General features: G+C 50.9%; 1 protein-coding gene and 1 long non-coding RNA gene across 3 annotated transcripts in view; one reads left to right on the forward strand and one right to left on the reverse strand.

Annotated features, from left to right (window-relative positions):
• The window catches only part of auts2a (activator of transcription and developmental regulator AUTS2 a), a 147,062-nt gene extending 134,669 nt beyond the window's left edge, over nt 1–12,393 (forward strand). The window contains exons 4-15 of one of the 2 annotated variants that reach the window (XM_062485203.1): nt 211–775; nt 1,933–2,207; nt 3,415–3,647; nt 4,826–4,870; nt 5,773–5,868; nt 6,102–6,173; nt 6,648–6,677; nt 8,941–9,012; nt 9,390–9,531; nt 9,751–9,915; nt 10,195–10,435; nt 10,545–12,393. In XM_062485203.1, the coding sequence (XP_062341187.1) occupies nt 2,111–2,207; nt 3,415–3,647; nt 4,826–4,870; nt 5,773–5,868; nt 6,102–6,173; nt 6,648–6,677; nt 8,941–9,012; nt 9,390–9,531; nt 9,751–9,915; nt 10,195–10,435; nt 10,545–11,799 (2,448 nt within the window). In that variant the 5' untranslated portion in view covers nt 211–775; nt 1,933–2,110 and the 3' untranslated portion in view covers nt 11,800–12,393. The remainder of the gene's footprint in view (nt 1–210; nt 776–1,932; nt 2,208–3,414; nt 3,648–4,825; nt 4,871–5,772; nt 5,869–6,101; nt 6,174–6,647; nt 6,678–8,940; nt 9,013–9,389; nt 9,532–9,750; nt 9,916–10,194; nt 10,436–10,544) is intronic. The other variant, XM_062485204.1, reaches the window with a different exon arrangement.
• Nucleotides 12,394–13,397: 1,004 nt separating this feature from the next.
• LOC134039814 (uncharacterized) lies at nt 13,398–14,138 on the reverse strand. The gene is made up of 3 exons (XR_009932826.1): nt 14,021–14,138; nt 13,850–13,916; nt 13,398–13,495 (listed from the first exon to the last, which is right to left on the reverse strand). It is a non-coding gene; the product is annotated as an uncharacterized LOC134039814 (long non-coding RNA).

The raw sequence follows: 14,138 nt of genomic DNA on the forward strand, positions 1-14,138 counted from the left end.
GCTGAAATCTGACCAGTCTCTCTCTCTTTGTGCTCCCCCCCCCGTTCTCTCTCTCTCTCCTCTCTCTCTCTCTCTCATCTCTCTCTCTCTCTCTCTCTCTCTCTCTCTCTCTCTCTCTCTCTCTCTCTCTCTCTCTCTCTCTCTCTCTCTCTCTCTCTCTCTCTCTCTCTCTCTCTCTCTCTCTCTCTCTCTCTCTCTCTCTCTCCATAGTTCCAGATTTCAGCGTTGATGCGCTCTCCTCCACCAATGGCAGCCAGGAGCCTTGCGGCCCGGCCCTCCCCAAGGTGTCAGGCCTAGAGCGGAGTCAGGAGAAGAGCCAGGAGAGCTGCCGGGACGTCCAGCCTCCTGCGCCCAGCGGCCCCAAGCAGCCTCCACCCCCCCAGGCCCGAGCGGCCGCCCGCTCCCTGCCTCTGGCCCTACCCCCCGGCCCCCAGATCCAGCCCTCTCCCCCGCGGCTGGCCCAGAGCCAGGCCCAGGCCCACCTGCCCCCACGCTCCGAGGCTCTCCTCAGGCCTCAGACCCCCGCAGCCCTGCCTCTCGCCCAGGGCCACGAGCCCTCGCAGGCCCACCCTCCGCGGCCCCAGCACCAGCCTGAGAAAGCCCATCCCCGGCCTCCACCCACACCCAACCTCCACCCCCACCACCCTCCATCTCCAGTTCTACAAACCCACCACAATCACCACCCCAGCCAGGCCGGTCCCCACCGGCCCCCCTCCCACTGCCACCCTCGTCCGCTGTCTACCTACAATAGCAACCTCACCCTCAACGGGCACAGGTGAGCACTATCTTTACTACACTTGGACAAAAGTAGATTTTCTCGTTGAGCTTGTTTGAATGTTTTTGTGCACTTTGTTTTTTGAGTGGGCTACAATGTAATAGCATTGAACCTGGGCATACACACACACACACACACACACACACTCAAACACACTTCAAAATACCCAAGCCCCTCTTAAACTGAAAGCGCCGGAACTCTGATACCATATCAGTATGTAAATTATTGTCTGGAAAAGCTGAACTTCTCCCTGCCGCACAATAGCGCTGATTGTCAACAGGGTGGGTAAAACGGCACTCGTGCTGAGAGATAAGTGCCTTTGATTTATTACCCACCCACATTGTCATCCGAATTCTCCCTAGCCCTCCAGCGCGGCTTGCCACGCACAAACACACAAACACACACACAGGCTCTCTTCTCGACGGATCTGCTCTGCTCCCCACATAGTGGAGAGCCCAGGCACCAGCCGCAGCCTGCTCGCTGGAACGCTCTCCATTAATTCAGAGCTCCAGGATAGCTTCCCCCCCTCCAGAGGCCCCTTTGTAGTCCCAGTGAAAGCTGCTCCAGCTCTCAGGCTCTGGGGAGCTGGCGCTCGTTTCCCCCCCCCCCCCTCCCTCCCTCGTCGCCAGCCTTGCCAGTCTGCCAGCGGGCTCTGGCAGTCACTGTGCATAATCACGGGACCACAGTGGAGACGGGCAGACCGGCTTCCAGGGCTTTAGTGTTTAAGACACCGAGACACAGGCACCCCCAGGGTCCTCAGGGGGAAACATGCCCGCACGCTAGAAGTTGTGTCTCTCTCCGTCTGCGCCTCTCTCTATGTCTCTCTCCCTCTCTCTCTCTCTCTGTTCCATGCTACTGCATCTGGCTTAACTTGAAGACAGACGCCGCTTCGGTCGTGTTTGCTAGCGGCGCATGTACTTGAGTGGTTTGTGAAGGTGGTGTGGTTCCTTCATACCGCGATGCAGCCGTGGCCTTTTGACGGGGTGGAGCGTCCGTGTGTTTGTCTTCAGTCCCAGCAGATGGAGGACGGAGAACAAACAGATGGAGTGAAGGGTGTCAGATGAATTAACCCTCGTTTCCTCCACCCCCCCCCCCCCTCTCTCGCTCTCTCTCCTCTCTCTCTCTCTCTCTCTCTCCTCTCTCTCTCTCCCCTGCAGTAGTAGGAGCAGTACACCTGGCAAGCCCCCCCACGGCCCGCAGGCTCCGCCCCCACACCTACACCACCCTCCCGCCCTCCGCCGCCGCCGGCTTCCCCCTGCCCCTCCGGCCAACCAGAACGCTCCCCACGGCTTCCCTCAGGCCCTGCAGTCTTCGCCACACCCACATCACCCCAATATGTTTGCGCCTCCAGCGGCCTTGCCCCCACCACCGCCACTGACGTCTAGTACCCTGCCGGTCCCTGGACACCCTGCCGCTGGGAGTGCCTACTCAGGTAAGCCAGCGCCCATGCAGCCACAACGCCCCCCTCTGGAGCGGCGAGGAAGCGCACCCAACAGCTGCCTGAACATACGAAGAGTCGTGAATTATGCAGGGGCTGTTGTGGCAGATGCTAGCCCTGTCATGCTCTGTGAGAGGTGTGTGTGTGAGTGTTATAGCCATGGAAACACGTGAGGGGAAGACAGACAGACAGACAGACGGATGGGCAGAATGTTACCTTGGTGATAATTTATGGAGGACAGCGACAGTCGTTTTGATATTCCGAGATTCCACAGGGGCTCTGGGGGGTGGTGTGTGTTGGTGTGACGGTGTGGACAGGAGCGCACTCTCTCTCCCTCTGTCTCTCTCTCTCCCTCTGTCTTGCACTCTCTCTCTCTCTCTGTCTCTCTTTCTCTCGCTGCCAGCTTTGATGGATGGGCCCCTGGCTTCACACACAAATGACAGACACCAGCCAATTATGCCTTGGTGTAAAAGTGATTACACGCTCTCAGTGTTTTGACAGGGCGTTATCAAGCTAAATGTCAGGGTCAGGGTGGACGAGGAGGAATGGAAGGCTTTAGTAACGCTCTCAGCCATTTCATTTTCACAAGGAAATGTGTTCATCTAGGAGAAATCAATTTAGTCGATACACAATGAACCAGGCTGGATATTGTTCAAAGATTCTGATGAAATTTTTATGAAGAAAAAAATTCAATTTCCCCTCCCCATAACTCAATATAAGATAGAAATAAATGTATAAAACGGTGCATTGAATTACTGTGGAATACAAATTATACGGTTACTCTGGAGAAAATAACTTTTCTTGGGCAATTTGCTCAATTTGGACAGAGAGCAAAATATAAAATGCATTTCTGGGTTTGTGTTTGAGAGCTTGTGCCAATGGATAACTGGGTCTGTGCAAGGCTGGATTCAGTCGCCAATAAATATTTGTGCCTAAAGAGTTTAGCTCTACAGTAACTCTAAGCACTGATACATAGTTCAACATGATTAAGATTAAGATCCATCCTTTTATTTATTTGAGAAACGTTGCACAATTGTACATTTTTTATCAGTATGATGATTCTTTGTGTCATTATGACTTACTTTAAGATTGTAGCATTGTTTAAGGTTATAACAGTCGCTCAAACAGCCACGATGAAAACCCTACCTCACACGCCCACCACTCTGTCTCCCTCCCCTCTCTCTCTCCTCCACCAATCCAGAACAAGACCTGTTGCGTCAGGAACTCAACACTCGCTTCCTGGCCTCCCAGAGTGCAGATCGCGGTGCCTCCCTGGGCCCGCCCCCATACCTGCGCACAGAGTTCCACCAGCACCAGCATCAGCACCAGCACCAACACACCCACCAGCACACCCACCAGCACACCTTCACCCCCTTCCCCCACGCCATCATGCCCACCCCTGCACCGCCCATGGTGCGTACCCCAGCCAGAAATGTGAGGATAAGTAGAGCACAACTCCAACAGGGGTACCTTGGGGAGGGAGGTCATTGGGGATGAAGTTTGGGTGTGTGGTTGGTTGGTGGATGGGTGGGTGGGTGGGTGGGGTATTAAGTTTATACTATTTTTCATGTGCAGCAGTTAAGTGTTTTACATGTATAAGAGTGGGTTAGGGTGGGGTGGAAAGGAAAGTGTTTTTTGTGAGTTTTATGAATGTGAGTATTTTACACAGTACAGTATGCGTGTGTGTAAGACTCTGTCTGCAGGAAAACAGAGGTTTCTGTGGGCTGTGCTCAATGATGACCATGTGTTTCTCCCCAACCACAATGATGCCTTTCTTCTCCCCAAAACCCTTTCTAGTGTTTTCTCTGGCATATGTGCCCCCCTGCCCCCACCCCCCCCCCCCACCCCAACAAAACTCAAATACAGTTATTTCTAAATTGGCAATAACTGGCCAGAACGAGTTGTTTAATTCCGAGCCAGCTTTGAGAACATAATACCGGTTTATTCATGCTAGCTTTAATGACATCATTTAGTTCTGTGGGGGTTTCATTATGGGAGAATGCTTTGGGTTCGAGCCATGCTGTTAGTCTGCGACTGTAGGCGATGGGGTGGCAGTCCCTGAGACACGCACACACAGACCCACTGTAAATTGCTTAGACTACAGAGTTTTTCGGCAGCTCTGAAGATTCCTCCAAGGCGCTGTGTGGCTAGCTGGGTGACAGCTAATGAGGGCCCAAAAGAGAAGCTTTTTTATGATGGCACCGTTTAGTCCTGACTTGGGGGAAGGAGAACGCTCTCCCCAGACCCACATTAAAGTCACCTAAAGCTGCCCTAAATGAGAGGCAGCTCTGCAAAGTTCACCAGGGCTCCAGTCACGCAGTGAATGAGGGACAGAACAGAGGGAGGGAGGGGGGTGGTCTCTCTGAGGCAGGGCAGCAGCGAGCGCTCAAATCGCTGCCCGTTTAGTGTCGACAAAACAAGCCTTCAAGTCTCAAACGTCGCCGCTAGCACGGAGATGACTCAGCGGCAAAAATACACGCCGCAGCGTCCACTCCCTGTCCCCTAAAAACGTCCTTTCGGAGGAATGTTCTAAGAGTCAGCTCTTTGTTCTGTTGCTTTGGTCTGAAGTGCGCTCCCATTCTCAATGGTGTTTATGTCATTCCTTCCAACAGTTTGAAAAATACCCGACAAAAGTCGACCCCTTCTACAGACACAGCGTGAGTTTCTGACGACTCCCCCCCCCCCCCCCCCCCCCTGTCGTCTTGCTCTGTCATGTCACCTCATCATGCTAGTCGGTGTCCTAGTGTGTTTATGATCTCATGCCATCGCCCATCTGCTGCTGCTGGAGGAAACTCCAGCATCCTGTTCATCACTGACCGGCTGCTTGGCTCTTGCATTGTGTTTGTGAATGAGAGAGACTGAGAGAGAGATGGAGATGAAGGAAGATATGTTTGTGCCACTAATCCTATGTCTTGTCTGCTAACCGGTACATTTTTCACATGCTGCCATTTACTGAACAACCCACAGCTAATAGCTGAAACAGCTGCACTGTGTGTCTTTGTGTGTGTGTGTGTGTGTGTGTGTCTTTGTGTGTGTGTGTGTCTTTGTGTGTGTGTGTGTCTTTGTGTGTACCTGCTTTTGTATCTACCGCACTTGACCCCCCTGGCTTTAATTAGCGCTCTACTATCCAGAGTGATTCAGCTGTTGTGCTCATTGTGACTGAGAGCAGCAATAACGCCCATCAGTTATGTTAATACCTCTTATTGCTGTTAGAATGGTTACCCAGGGCAGGCCCTGCATGGCCTTCCTTTCTACATTAATATCTTTCTGTTTAGTTTCAACCAAAGCATTCCATCTCTTGTCAAGGGAGTTGGGGGAAACGCTCCAATTTCCTTTTTCTAGTAGCTGTGCTGAACATATAGAGACACTTAATGACTCCACACATACTCCCAGTAGAGATGAATAGGTGGAGGTTCTGGTGGGTAGCCTGGGGGCTTTAGGGGCTGTCATAGTAGGCTCTCCAAGGCAGGGGCCCTCTTGGGCCCTCGGAGTCCACACAGCTGCTGGCCTCAGTGAACCGCCACACCTGTCCTCACTCCTCTGCTCTCTCTTTTCTCAGCTGTTCCACTCCTACCCCCCTGCCGTGTCCGGCATTCCCCCGGTCATCCCGCCCACTGGACCCTTCGGCTCGCTGCAGGGGGCCTTTCAGCCTAAGGTACGGAGCACCACACACACACACACACACACGCCCTACGCTTGTGTTTCAGCATAGGGAGTGGTCCATGAAAGCACACATGCCATGTGGAATACACGGTCGAGGCCTGCTGAAGAGCAACTCGCACTCTGCGGCCTCCAATGTGTCCTTCACTTACCATGTCACCGTCCGGGAAGCCGGGGCTGCTACCGGGGGGCTGCTGTCTGATAGCGTGTTCTGTGTGTGTTCCTCAGACCTCCAATCCTCTGGATGTAGCTTCCAGACCCGGCGCTGTCCCACACACACTCTTACAAAAGGACCCCAGGGTAAGTCTTAAACACGCACTCGTAAACGCGCGCACACACAAAACCCTGTACCATGTTATTAAAATCCACCCCCAGACTATCAGAGGCAGTCAGTGTTTTGGAGCGATGCTTCCTGTTAAGCCTGTTTTCTAATCATCAACAAGCAGCTCATTATCAGTTGTGTGTTGATCAGCCAGCGCGCTGTGCTGCGTGGCCGCGTATCTTTACGGCTGGTTAGGCCCAGTGCTGGCGTGGTACTACCACACCGCTGTCTGACAGCCTGTCTGTATTGATATGCAGGGGGTGTACTGAGGGCAGGCACATTCATAAAACACACTCCTAATTAGTCCCCCAATGCTTCATTTAAAAGGGAAATTCTAACATTTTAATTTGGCCAATAATGAAACGATGCTCCGTCGCTAATTAGAATGGCTTGATTGACAGCTAAATAACGGAGTCTTTTCTCTTCTCTCCCTCCCTTCTCTGTCTCTCTAGCTAACGGATCCGTTTCGGCCCATTCTCAGGGTAAGAGTGCTCTATCCGCGGTCATATCCCCTCCCCAGCATCTCCCCTCCCTCCCTCCCCACACTCACAGACACACACTCTTACCAAGAAAAACTAATTAGAGCGTCAGCCTGCCTTATAAGTGTTGTCTGATTGAGTCGATAGAGTCTTTAATGATCTGAGCGCAGCACTCTGGGCTGGAGTGTTTTCAGCTTCACAACAACAGAGAGCAGATAGCAGGATGATGTTGTCTCTGCTAGAGGATCACAGTGTGGAGAGGTTTAGTTAGGTCTAAAACCACTGCTTACCATGTTGGGCTTATTTCGAACGAAAAAGGCATGTGTGTGTTTGGGGGGAAATTACCAAAGGGGTTAGCATGTGTGTTTGGGGGGAAATTACCAAAGGGGTTAGTATGGGTGTTTTTGAGGAAATTACCAAAGGGGTTAGCATGTGTGTTTGGGAGGAAATTATCAAAGGGGTTAGTATGGGTGTTTGGGGGGAAATTATCAAAGGGGTTAGCATGTGTGTTTGGGGGGAAATTATCAAAGGGGTTAGTATGGGTGTTGGGGGGGAAATTATCAAAGGGGTTAGTATGTGTGTTTGGGGGTAATTTATCAAAGGGTTTAGTATGAGTGTTTTTGAGGAAATTATCAAAGGGGTTAGCATGTGTGTTTGGGGGGAAATTACCAAAGGGGTTAGTATGGGTGTTTTTGAGGATATTACCAAAGGGGTTAGTATGGGTGTTTTTGAGGATATTACCAAAGGGGTTAGTATGGGTGTTTTTTAGGAAATTATCAAAGGGGTTAGTATGGGTGTTTGGGGGGAAATTATCAAAGGGGTTAGTATGGGTGTTGGGGGGGAAATTATCAAAGGGGTTAGTATGTGTGTTTGGGGGGAAATTATCAAAGGGGTTAGTATGGGTGTTTTTGAGGAAATTATCAAAGGGGTTAGTATGGGTGTTTTTGAGGATATTACCAAAGGGGTTAGTATGTGTGTTTTTGAGGAAATTATCAAGGGGGTTAGTATGGGTGTTTGGGGGGAAATTATCAAAGGGGTTAGTATGGGTGTTTTTGAGGATATTACCAAAGGGGTTAGTGTGTGTGTTTTTGAGTAAATTATCGAAGGGGTTAGCATGTGGGTTTGCGGGGAAATTACCAAAGGGGTTAGTATGTGTGTTTGGGGGTAATTTATCAAAGGGGATAGTATGGGTGATCATCCATGGCCATGGGTGATCATGAGGGAGATGTTAGAAATTACCAAAGGGGTTAGTATGGGTGTTTTTGAGGATATTACCAAAGGGGTTAGTATGGGTGTTTTTGAGGATATTACCAAAGGGGTTAGTATGGGTGTTTTTGAGGAAATTATCAAAGGGGTTAGTATGGGTGTTTGGGGGGAAATTATCAAAGGGGTTAGTATGGGTGTTGGGGGGGAAATTATCAAAGGGGTTAGTATGTGTGTTTGGGGGTAATTTATCAAAGGGTTTAGTATGAGTGTTTTTGAGGATATTACCAAAGGGGTTAGTATGTGTGTTTTTGAGGAAATTATCAAAGGGGTTAGTATGTGTGTTTGGGGGGAAATTATCAAAGGGGTTAGTATGTGTGTTTTTGAGGAAATTATCAAGGGGGTTAGTATGGGTGTTTGGGGGGAAATTATCAAAGGGGTTAGTATGGGTGTTTTTGAGGATATTACCAAAGGGGTTAGTGTGTGTGTTTTTGAGTAAATTATCGAAGGGGTTAGCATGTGGGTTTGCGGGGAAATTACCAAAGGGGTTAGTATGTGTGTTTGGGGGTAATTTATCAAAGGGGATAGTATGGGTGATCATCCATGGCCATGGGTGATCATGAGGGAGATGTTAGAAATTGTCATCGTAAAAATTATTCCTGGCGAATGCATGTCTAAATGTATGAATGTATTAATATGATGTGAGGTCCAGTTACCAGTGACACTGTAGTAGTAATGGCTACTTTCAACTTACGTACATGTCAGAGCCCATACTTCTTTACTTTAATTTGAGTGAAAAAGTGGTCAGTAAGTCTTTTTAGACATGATCTGTACTTCTACTTGAGTGAATGATGTGTACTTTGCTATCTCTGTATAAATGTAACACAAGAGCAAACCCAGCCAAATGTAGGTTTGGTTCGTGGCATGGATTTCGACCCATTCATGCACTTGAACCATGTCACAGTCACATGAATGCCCTACAGTGAAAGCTAGCATGTGTGTGTTTTCTGACTGCTGAATGTTAGCTGTTGACGGTAACCATGTCCTCTTGTTGTGTCTCCAGAAACCAGGGAAGTGGTGTGCCATGCATGTGCACATAGCCTGGCAGATCTACCACCACCAACAGAAAGTAAAGGTGAGACCTCCCCTAATGCTGTGTGACTCAGTCAAACCAGGGTCATTTTTAGCTTAGTTGTTACCAGGGCTCAGCGCGCAGCTGAGACCACTGCCATCTGGTGGTTCATTACAGTAACAACAACAACAAGGGGACAGACATCCAAAAACTATCTTCTTGCCTTTCATCAAGATCGTATTTATTGAGGCAGCGTCTTACAACACTTAACATTGTTCCATTAACTTCCAGTCGATTGTTGCCCAACGTTTTTATTTTATAGTAGAATGCATAAGATGGTGTTTTGTACTGTATGCTGTGTACTAGTAGGTATTTTATATGTGAGGTTAAGTGTAGGGCTTGGTTTCTCATGTGCTGTTTCTCCGCCTGGCGTCTTCCAGCAGCAGATGCAGGTCGACCCTCATAAGCTGGACTTCGGCCTCAAGCCAGAGTTCTTCAGCCGGCCCCCGGGCCCCAGCCTCTTTGGTGCGATCCACCACCCCCACGATTTGGCACGCCCCGCCACGCTCTTCTCAGCTGGAGGTAAGCGTGTTTAACTTGGAGCCGGGGACACTTGCACCCTTCAACACAGAGCAGATAGATCAGATAGCGTCTGAGTTCAAGTTTGATGAGATCAATGAATGCTTACATTAAAAATAAAATGTGTGAATCGACGTGAATCGCTAGAAGGCTGAACGTGAATCGCCGTTTTCCCCCCCACCCCTAATGCATGGTATTTACTCCTCTCCCTCCCTCCCTCAGGGCCGACACACCCTTCGGCAGGACCCTTCGGTCACCCCTCCCACCACCCCGGAAACTTCCTCACCCCCGCCCCTCACCTGGAGCCGTTCAGCAGGCCTCCCTCCTTCGGCGGCCTGGCGGCGCTCGGCTCGGCCGCGTTCGGGGGGCTGGGGAACCCGGCACTAAGTGAGTTCCAGCTCCCTGGACGCACCTTACAGTTGACACGTTGCATATTTGTATCACTGAGCAGACGGCCAAAAATCGACATACACGTGGTAGATAAAAGACCAGAAGTTCTAACAATTTATACTTTAACCAAGATACAGTTTAACAGGAACATCATCTCAGCTATAGTATCACATCATGTTGATGATGGGAACGCATGTAGTTTGAACCTCGATGGGCGCTGTAGTCCCATGTCGATATGCCTTTTAACTTGCGTCGTTGTGCGTTTTCCGCGTGTTGAATCCCTAACAGCGCCCAACTCCATGTTCGGCCATAAAGACAACCCCAACGCACAGCAGCACTTCGGCAACAACCACGAGCCGTGGAACCGGCTGCATCGCACGCCGCCCTCCTTCCCCACGCCGCCGCCCTGGCTCAAGCCCGGGGACTCGGAGAGGAGCACCTCGGTCAGCTCCCACGAGAGAGACCGCGACTCGGACAAGAGAGACTCCTCCTCCGTCACCAAGGACGACAAGGACAGGTGGGTGGGAGGGGCTTACCTGACGTAACACGTCGCTGCGGACTTCGCCATGAAAGTGGGGGTGGAATTTGCGGTTGGAGTAACCTCGCTTGTTTGTGCTTGTTTCCAGGGACACGGAGAAGCGCCACTCCAGCCACCCGTCCCCAGTGCCCATCAACCCCCTCACCCTGCTGGGCCACGGACGGCCCCAGGAGCCCCCCCGGAACCACCTTCCCCCCGGTGACAACCCCAGGGACAAGGACGGCAAGGCCAAAGACAGGGAGCGCGAGCACTCGGAGTCCTGGAAGGAGGGCCGCAGCCCGTCGGACGAGCACAAGCTCAAGGAGAACCACCACGGCGACAAGGACACGCCCGTCATCCTGGACGGGCGGGTGTCCGAGAACAAGACCCCCAACCGGGGGGGGACGTCCCCCTACATCCGTCAGACCAGTCTGGAGCGTCCCAACGGGGGCCTTGGCGTCTCGGAGAAGAAGGGGGAGCCGACCTACGAGCACCACAAGAAGAACAACGGCAACGAGGTGAAGGTGAAGGAGGAGAGAAAGGAGGAGCAGGACAGCCCCCCGGACAGACCCTCCGAGCACCCACCCCAGGTGCCCCCCACACCCACCCTCCACCCGCCCTCCTCCATGCCTATGCCCATGGGCATGGCTGGCGTCCACCCCATGAACGCCATCAGTGGCTTGGAGAGGACTCGAATGGTGGCGCCCTTCATGGGCATCAGCCCCATCCCGGGAGCCGAGAGGTTCCCCTACCCGGCCTTCCACTGGGACCCCATGAGGGACCCCTACAGGGGCCTGGACATCCACAGAAGGGACCCTCTGGGCCGCGACCTGCTGCTGAGGAACGACCCCCTGCACAGGCTGGCGGGGCCCCGGCTGTACGAGGCCGAGCGGTCCTACCGGGACCGGGAGCCCCATGACTTTAACCGCGACCACCCGCACCCCCTGGTGCTGGAGCAGAGGAGGGAGCACGAGCGCGCCCACCTGGAGGAGAGGGAGCGGCTGCAGATGCTCCGGGAGGACTACGAGCACGGCCGCCTCCACCCCATGCACCACCACGCCCTGGACGGCCACCTGCCTCACCCCCACCATGCCCTCATGGCCCCCGGACTACCCAGCATGCACTACCCCCGGGTCAGCCCCTCGGCTGCCGCCGGTATGGCAGCTGCCGCCGCTGCCGCCGCTGCCGCCCACCAGAACGGCATCCTCAACAAGACCCCGCCCACGGCCTCCCTGAGCGCCCCGCCCCCTCTGATACCCACTCACGGCGCCAGACCGGGCTCTCCCAGACGGACTACGCCCCTGGGCACAGACATCAGGGACAGGCCCAACTCACACACCCACAAGGACATTGAGGCACGGTGAGGAGAGCTTGGGCTGTCACTCCGGACTAGACTGCCCCCACCCCCCCCCCCCACCCAGCAGCCCTGTGCCTCAACTCATAGTGCACTTACCCTTGGGCGAACCAGACTCCAACATAGCTGTGAATAACAGATATGGGCGCGCGCACACACACACACACACACACACACACACACACACACCATGAGTTGTTTTTTTTGTACAAAAAGGGACAAAAGGATGGGGACAAAAAAATGAGATTTTACACACCTTTTTCCAGTTGGCTCCTGCTTTTGTGTGTATTCTTTCTCTTGTTCGGTGAAGTGGTCTGGAGTAAGCTGAAGGTCTGTAGAAAAGTTGAAATGAGATGAAAGCCCCCATAGAGACAATATTGGAATGTACAGGTACTTCAATGAGAGAGGGGAAGCGTGTAGATATGTGTACAGTCGAATTGCTCACTCCTTACGGGGGAAAAAGAAAAAAAAATCATGGTACAAATATGCAAAAGGGTGTTTTTGAAAGCTTTACTTTGAACAAATGTAAATAGAGGACTGTTGAGGAACAGGTGCAGAATGTGCTTCTGGCAGATCAGTTTTCGCTTGCTGCAGCAGAACAAGATGAACGTTGTACCAGAGAGACCACCTCACCCATTCAACTATGCAACAACAGTCTGGGCCTGTCTCGGAGGCTGCCTCGGAGGCTGCCTCGGAGGCTGCCTCGGAGGCTGCCTCCCTGCCTGACAACGCTGTGTTCTCTCCACAACCCCCTCAGCTTTCAGTTCACATCCCTGCACTCCATGAGAACGAGTCTGGGAGAGCCAGCTACAATCTGTGGTAATGTAAGTCTTACATATGAGATTTTCGTGGTGACAATCCTTGAAGAGGTATTATCTATTTTTTGGGGGGGCGGGAACTGCCGAGTCACCGCTGCAAATTTAGTTTGAAGGGAGAGAGAACTGTGGGTCCCCCCCCCTCCTGTCTACTTCCTGGTTATGGAGAGAACACACCACAGCACACCAACAACAGGACATCACGATTCCCCCTCTGAAGGAGTGTAAAGTACGTGTTTGGATAAAAAGTTCTGTTGGTCAAACAGTGTATTAAAAGTGCTATCCTAAGTTGTTGTATCTACAAAACAAAAAGACAAAAAAGCAAGTCTGAACTATGGACGGTTTGTTTCTAACGAGCAGAGATCTATTTTAGTAGTCCACTGAAGGGTTAGTTGTGCGCTTCAAACTCTGTGAGATCATGTTGTGCAGTGTTTTTTTTTTTTAATCCAACATTAAAAATGTCCACTGGAGCCGTAGTGGTTAGTCAATGCGTATTGCAAAGAGATTGTTAACAAGAACTTTTTTGCTGTTTATCATGTACGTAAAAAAATGTCTTTCTAGATCATGTACAAAAATGAGAAGAAAAAAAAACAAAAGTGACTGAATCTTCAGCATGATCCTCATTTAAACTTGTGTTATGTAAATTGTGCCATGTTATTAAAAAATGTGAACTAACGTTGTCCATGTGCTGTTTATGATTCTCACTGACAGTGTGGGCTGTGCTACACTCTATAGGTAGAGATATAGAACAGATAGAATATACAGTCTGAGGATTTAGTAACAGACACATACCAGGTAGATGTGTCGGGGTCAGAGGAACATCAGTCGGGGTTGTACACACAGTACAACATGTCAGTAGGATGGTCTTGCATTTGGAATCCATGAGAGCTCCTGGGTGCAGAACCACAACATGATCAGGTTATACAAAGCGTGAACTATCAGATGTGTAGCATACTAGCTCTATGCATCGAGTGGAGGATGGGAGTGAAACTGAAATTCATCAAGAGTTTCTGTTAAGTCTTGCACACTTATTCTGAAAGAGACCAATGTCCATCTGATAACAGATACAGCCGGGACATGAGTCACTAATGAGATATTGTCATACAAGGGCACAGTCTATCACTGGTAATATGAGCTGCTGGACTCTACTGTGCATTCCTGAAAGGGACTATCCCTGTCCTCCTGATTCATCTCCTTGTCGCCAAAAATGGTAAAATATGAAGGAAATATTCTTTGATTTTATACCTTTTCAGGAAATGTATTCTCTCCTCTAGGCTTCTCAACCGTTTATCTTTTTCATTATTCTTATTTTCTTTCAAACCACAAGGGAAACACAAGAGGTTTTGTAAAAGCTTTACATTCGCAAGGCCACACCATTGTACAACTGCAAAAGGATTAATATTTTAACAGACTTACCTATGACTGTACCGCCGGTAGGTATGGTTTGGTCGGCACTGCGCCATTCGAAATCGCCCCTGAAGAAGATCCCGACAGTTGTTACATTTCAAACCGCCAGCATAACCCTCACTCTTAC

Source organism: Osmerus eperlanus, chromosome 19 (genome assembly GCF_963692335.1).
Source record: "Osmerus eperlanus chromosome 19, fOsmEpe2.1, whole genome shotgun sequence".
In the NCBI taxonomy this organism is placed as follows: domain Eukaryota; kingdom Metazoa; phylum Chordata; class Actinopteri; order Osmeriformes; family Osmeridae; genus Osmerus; species Osmerus eperlanus.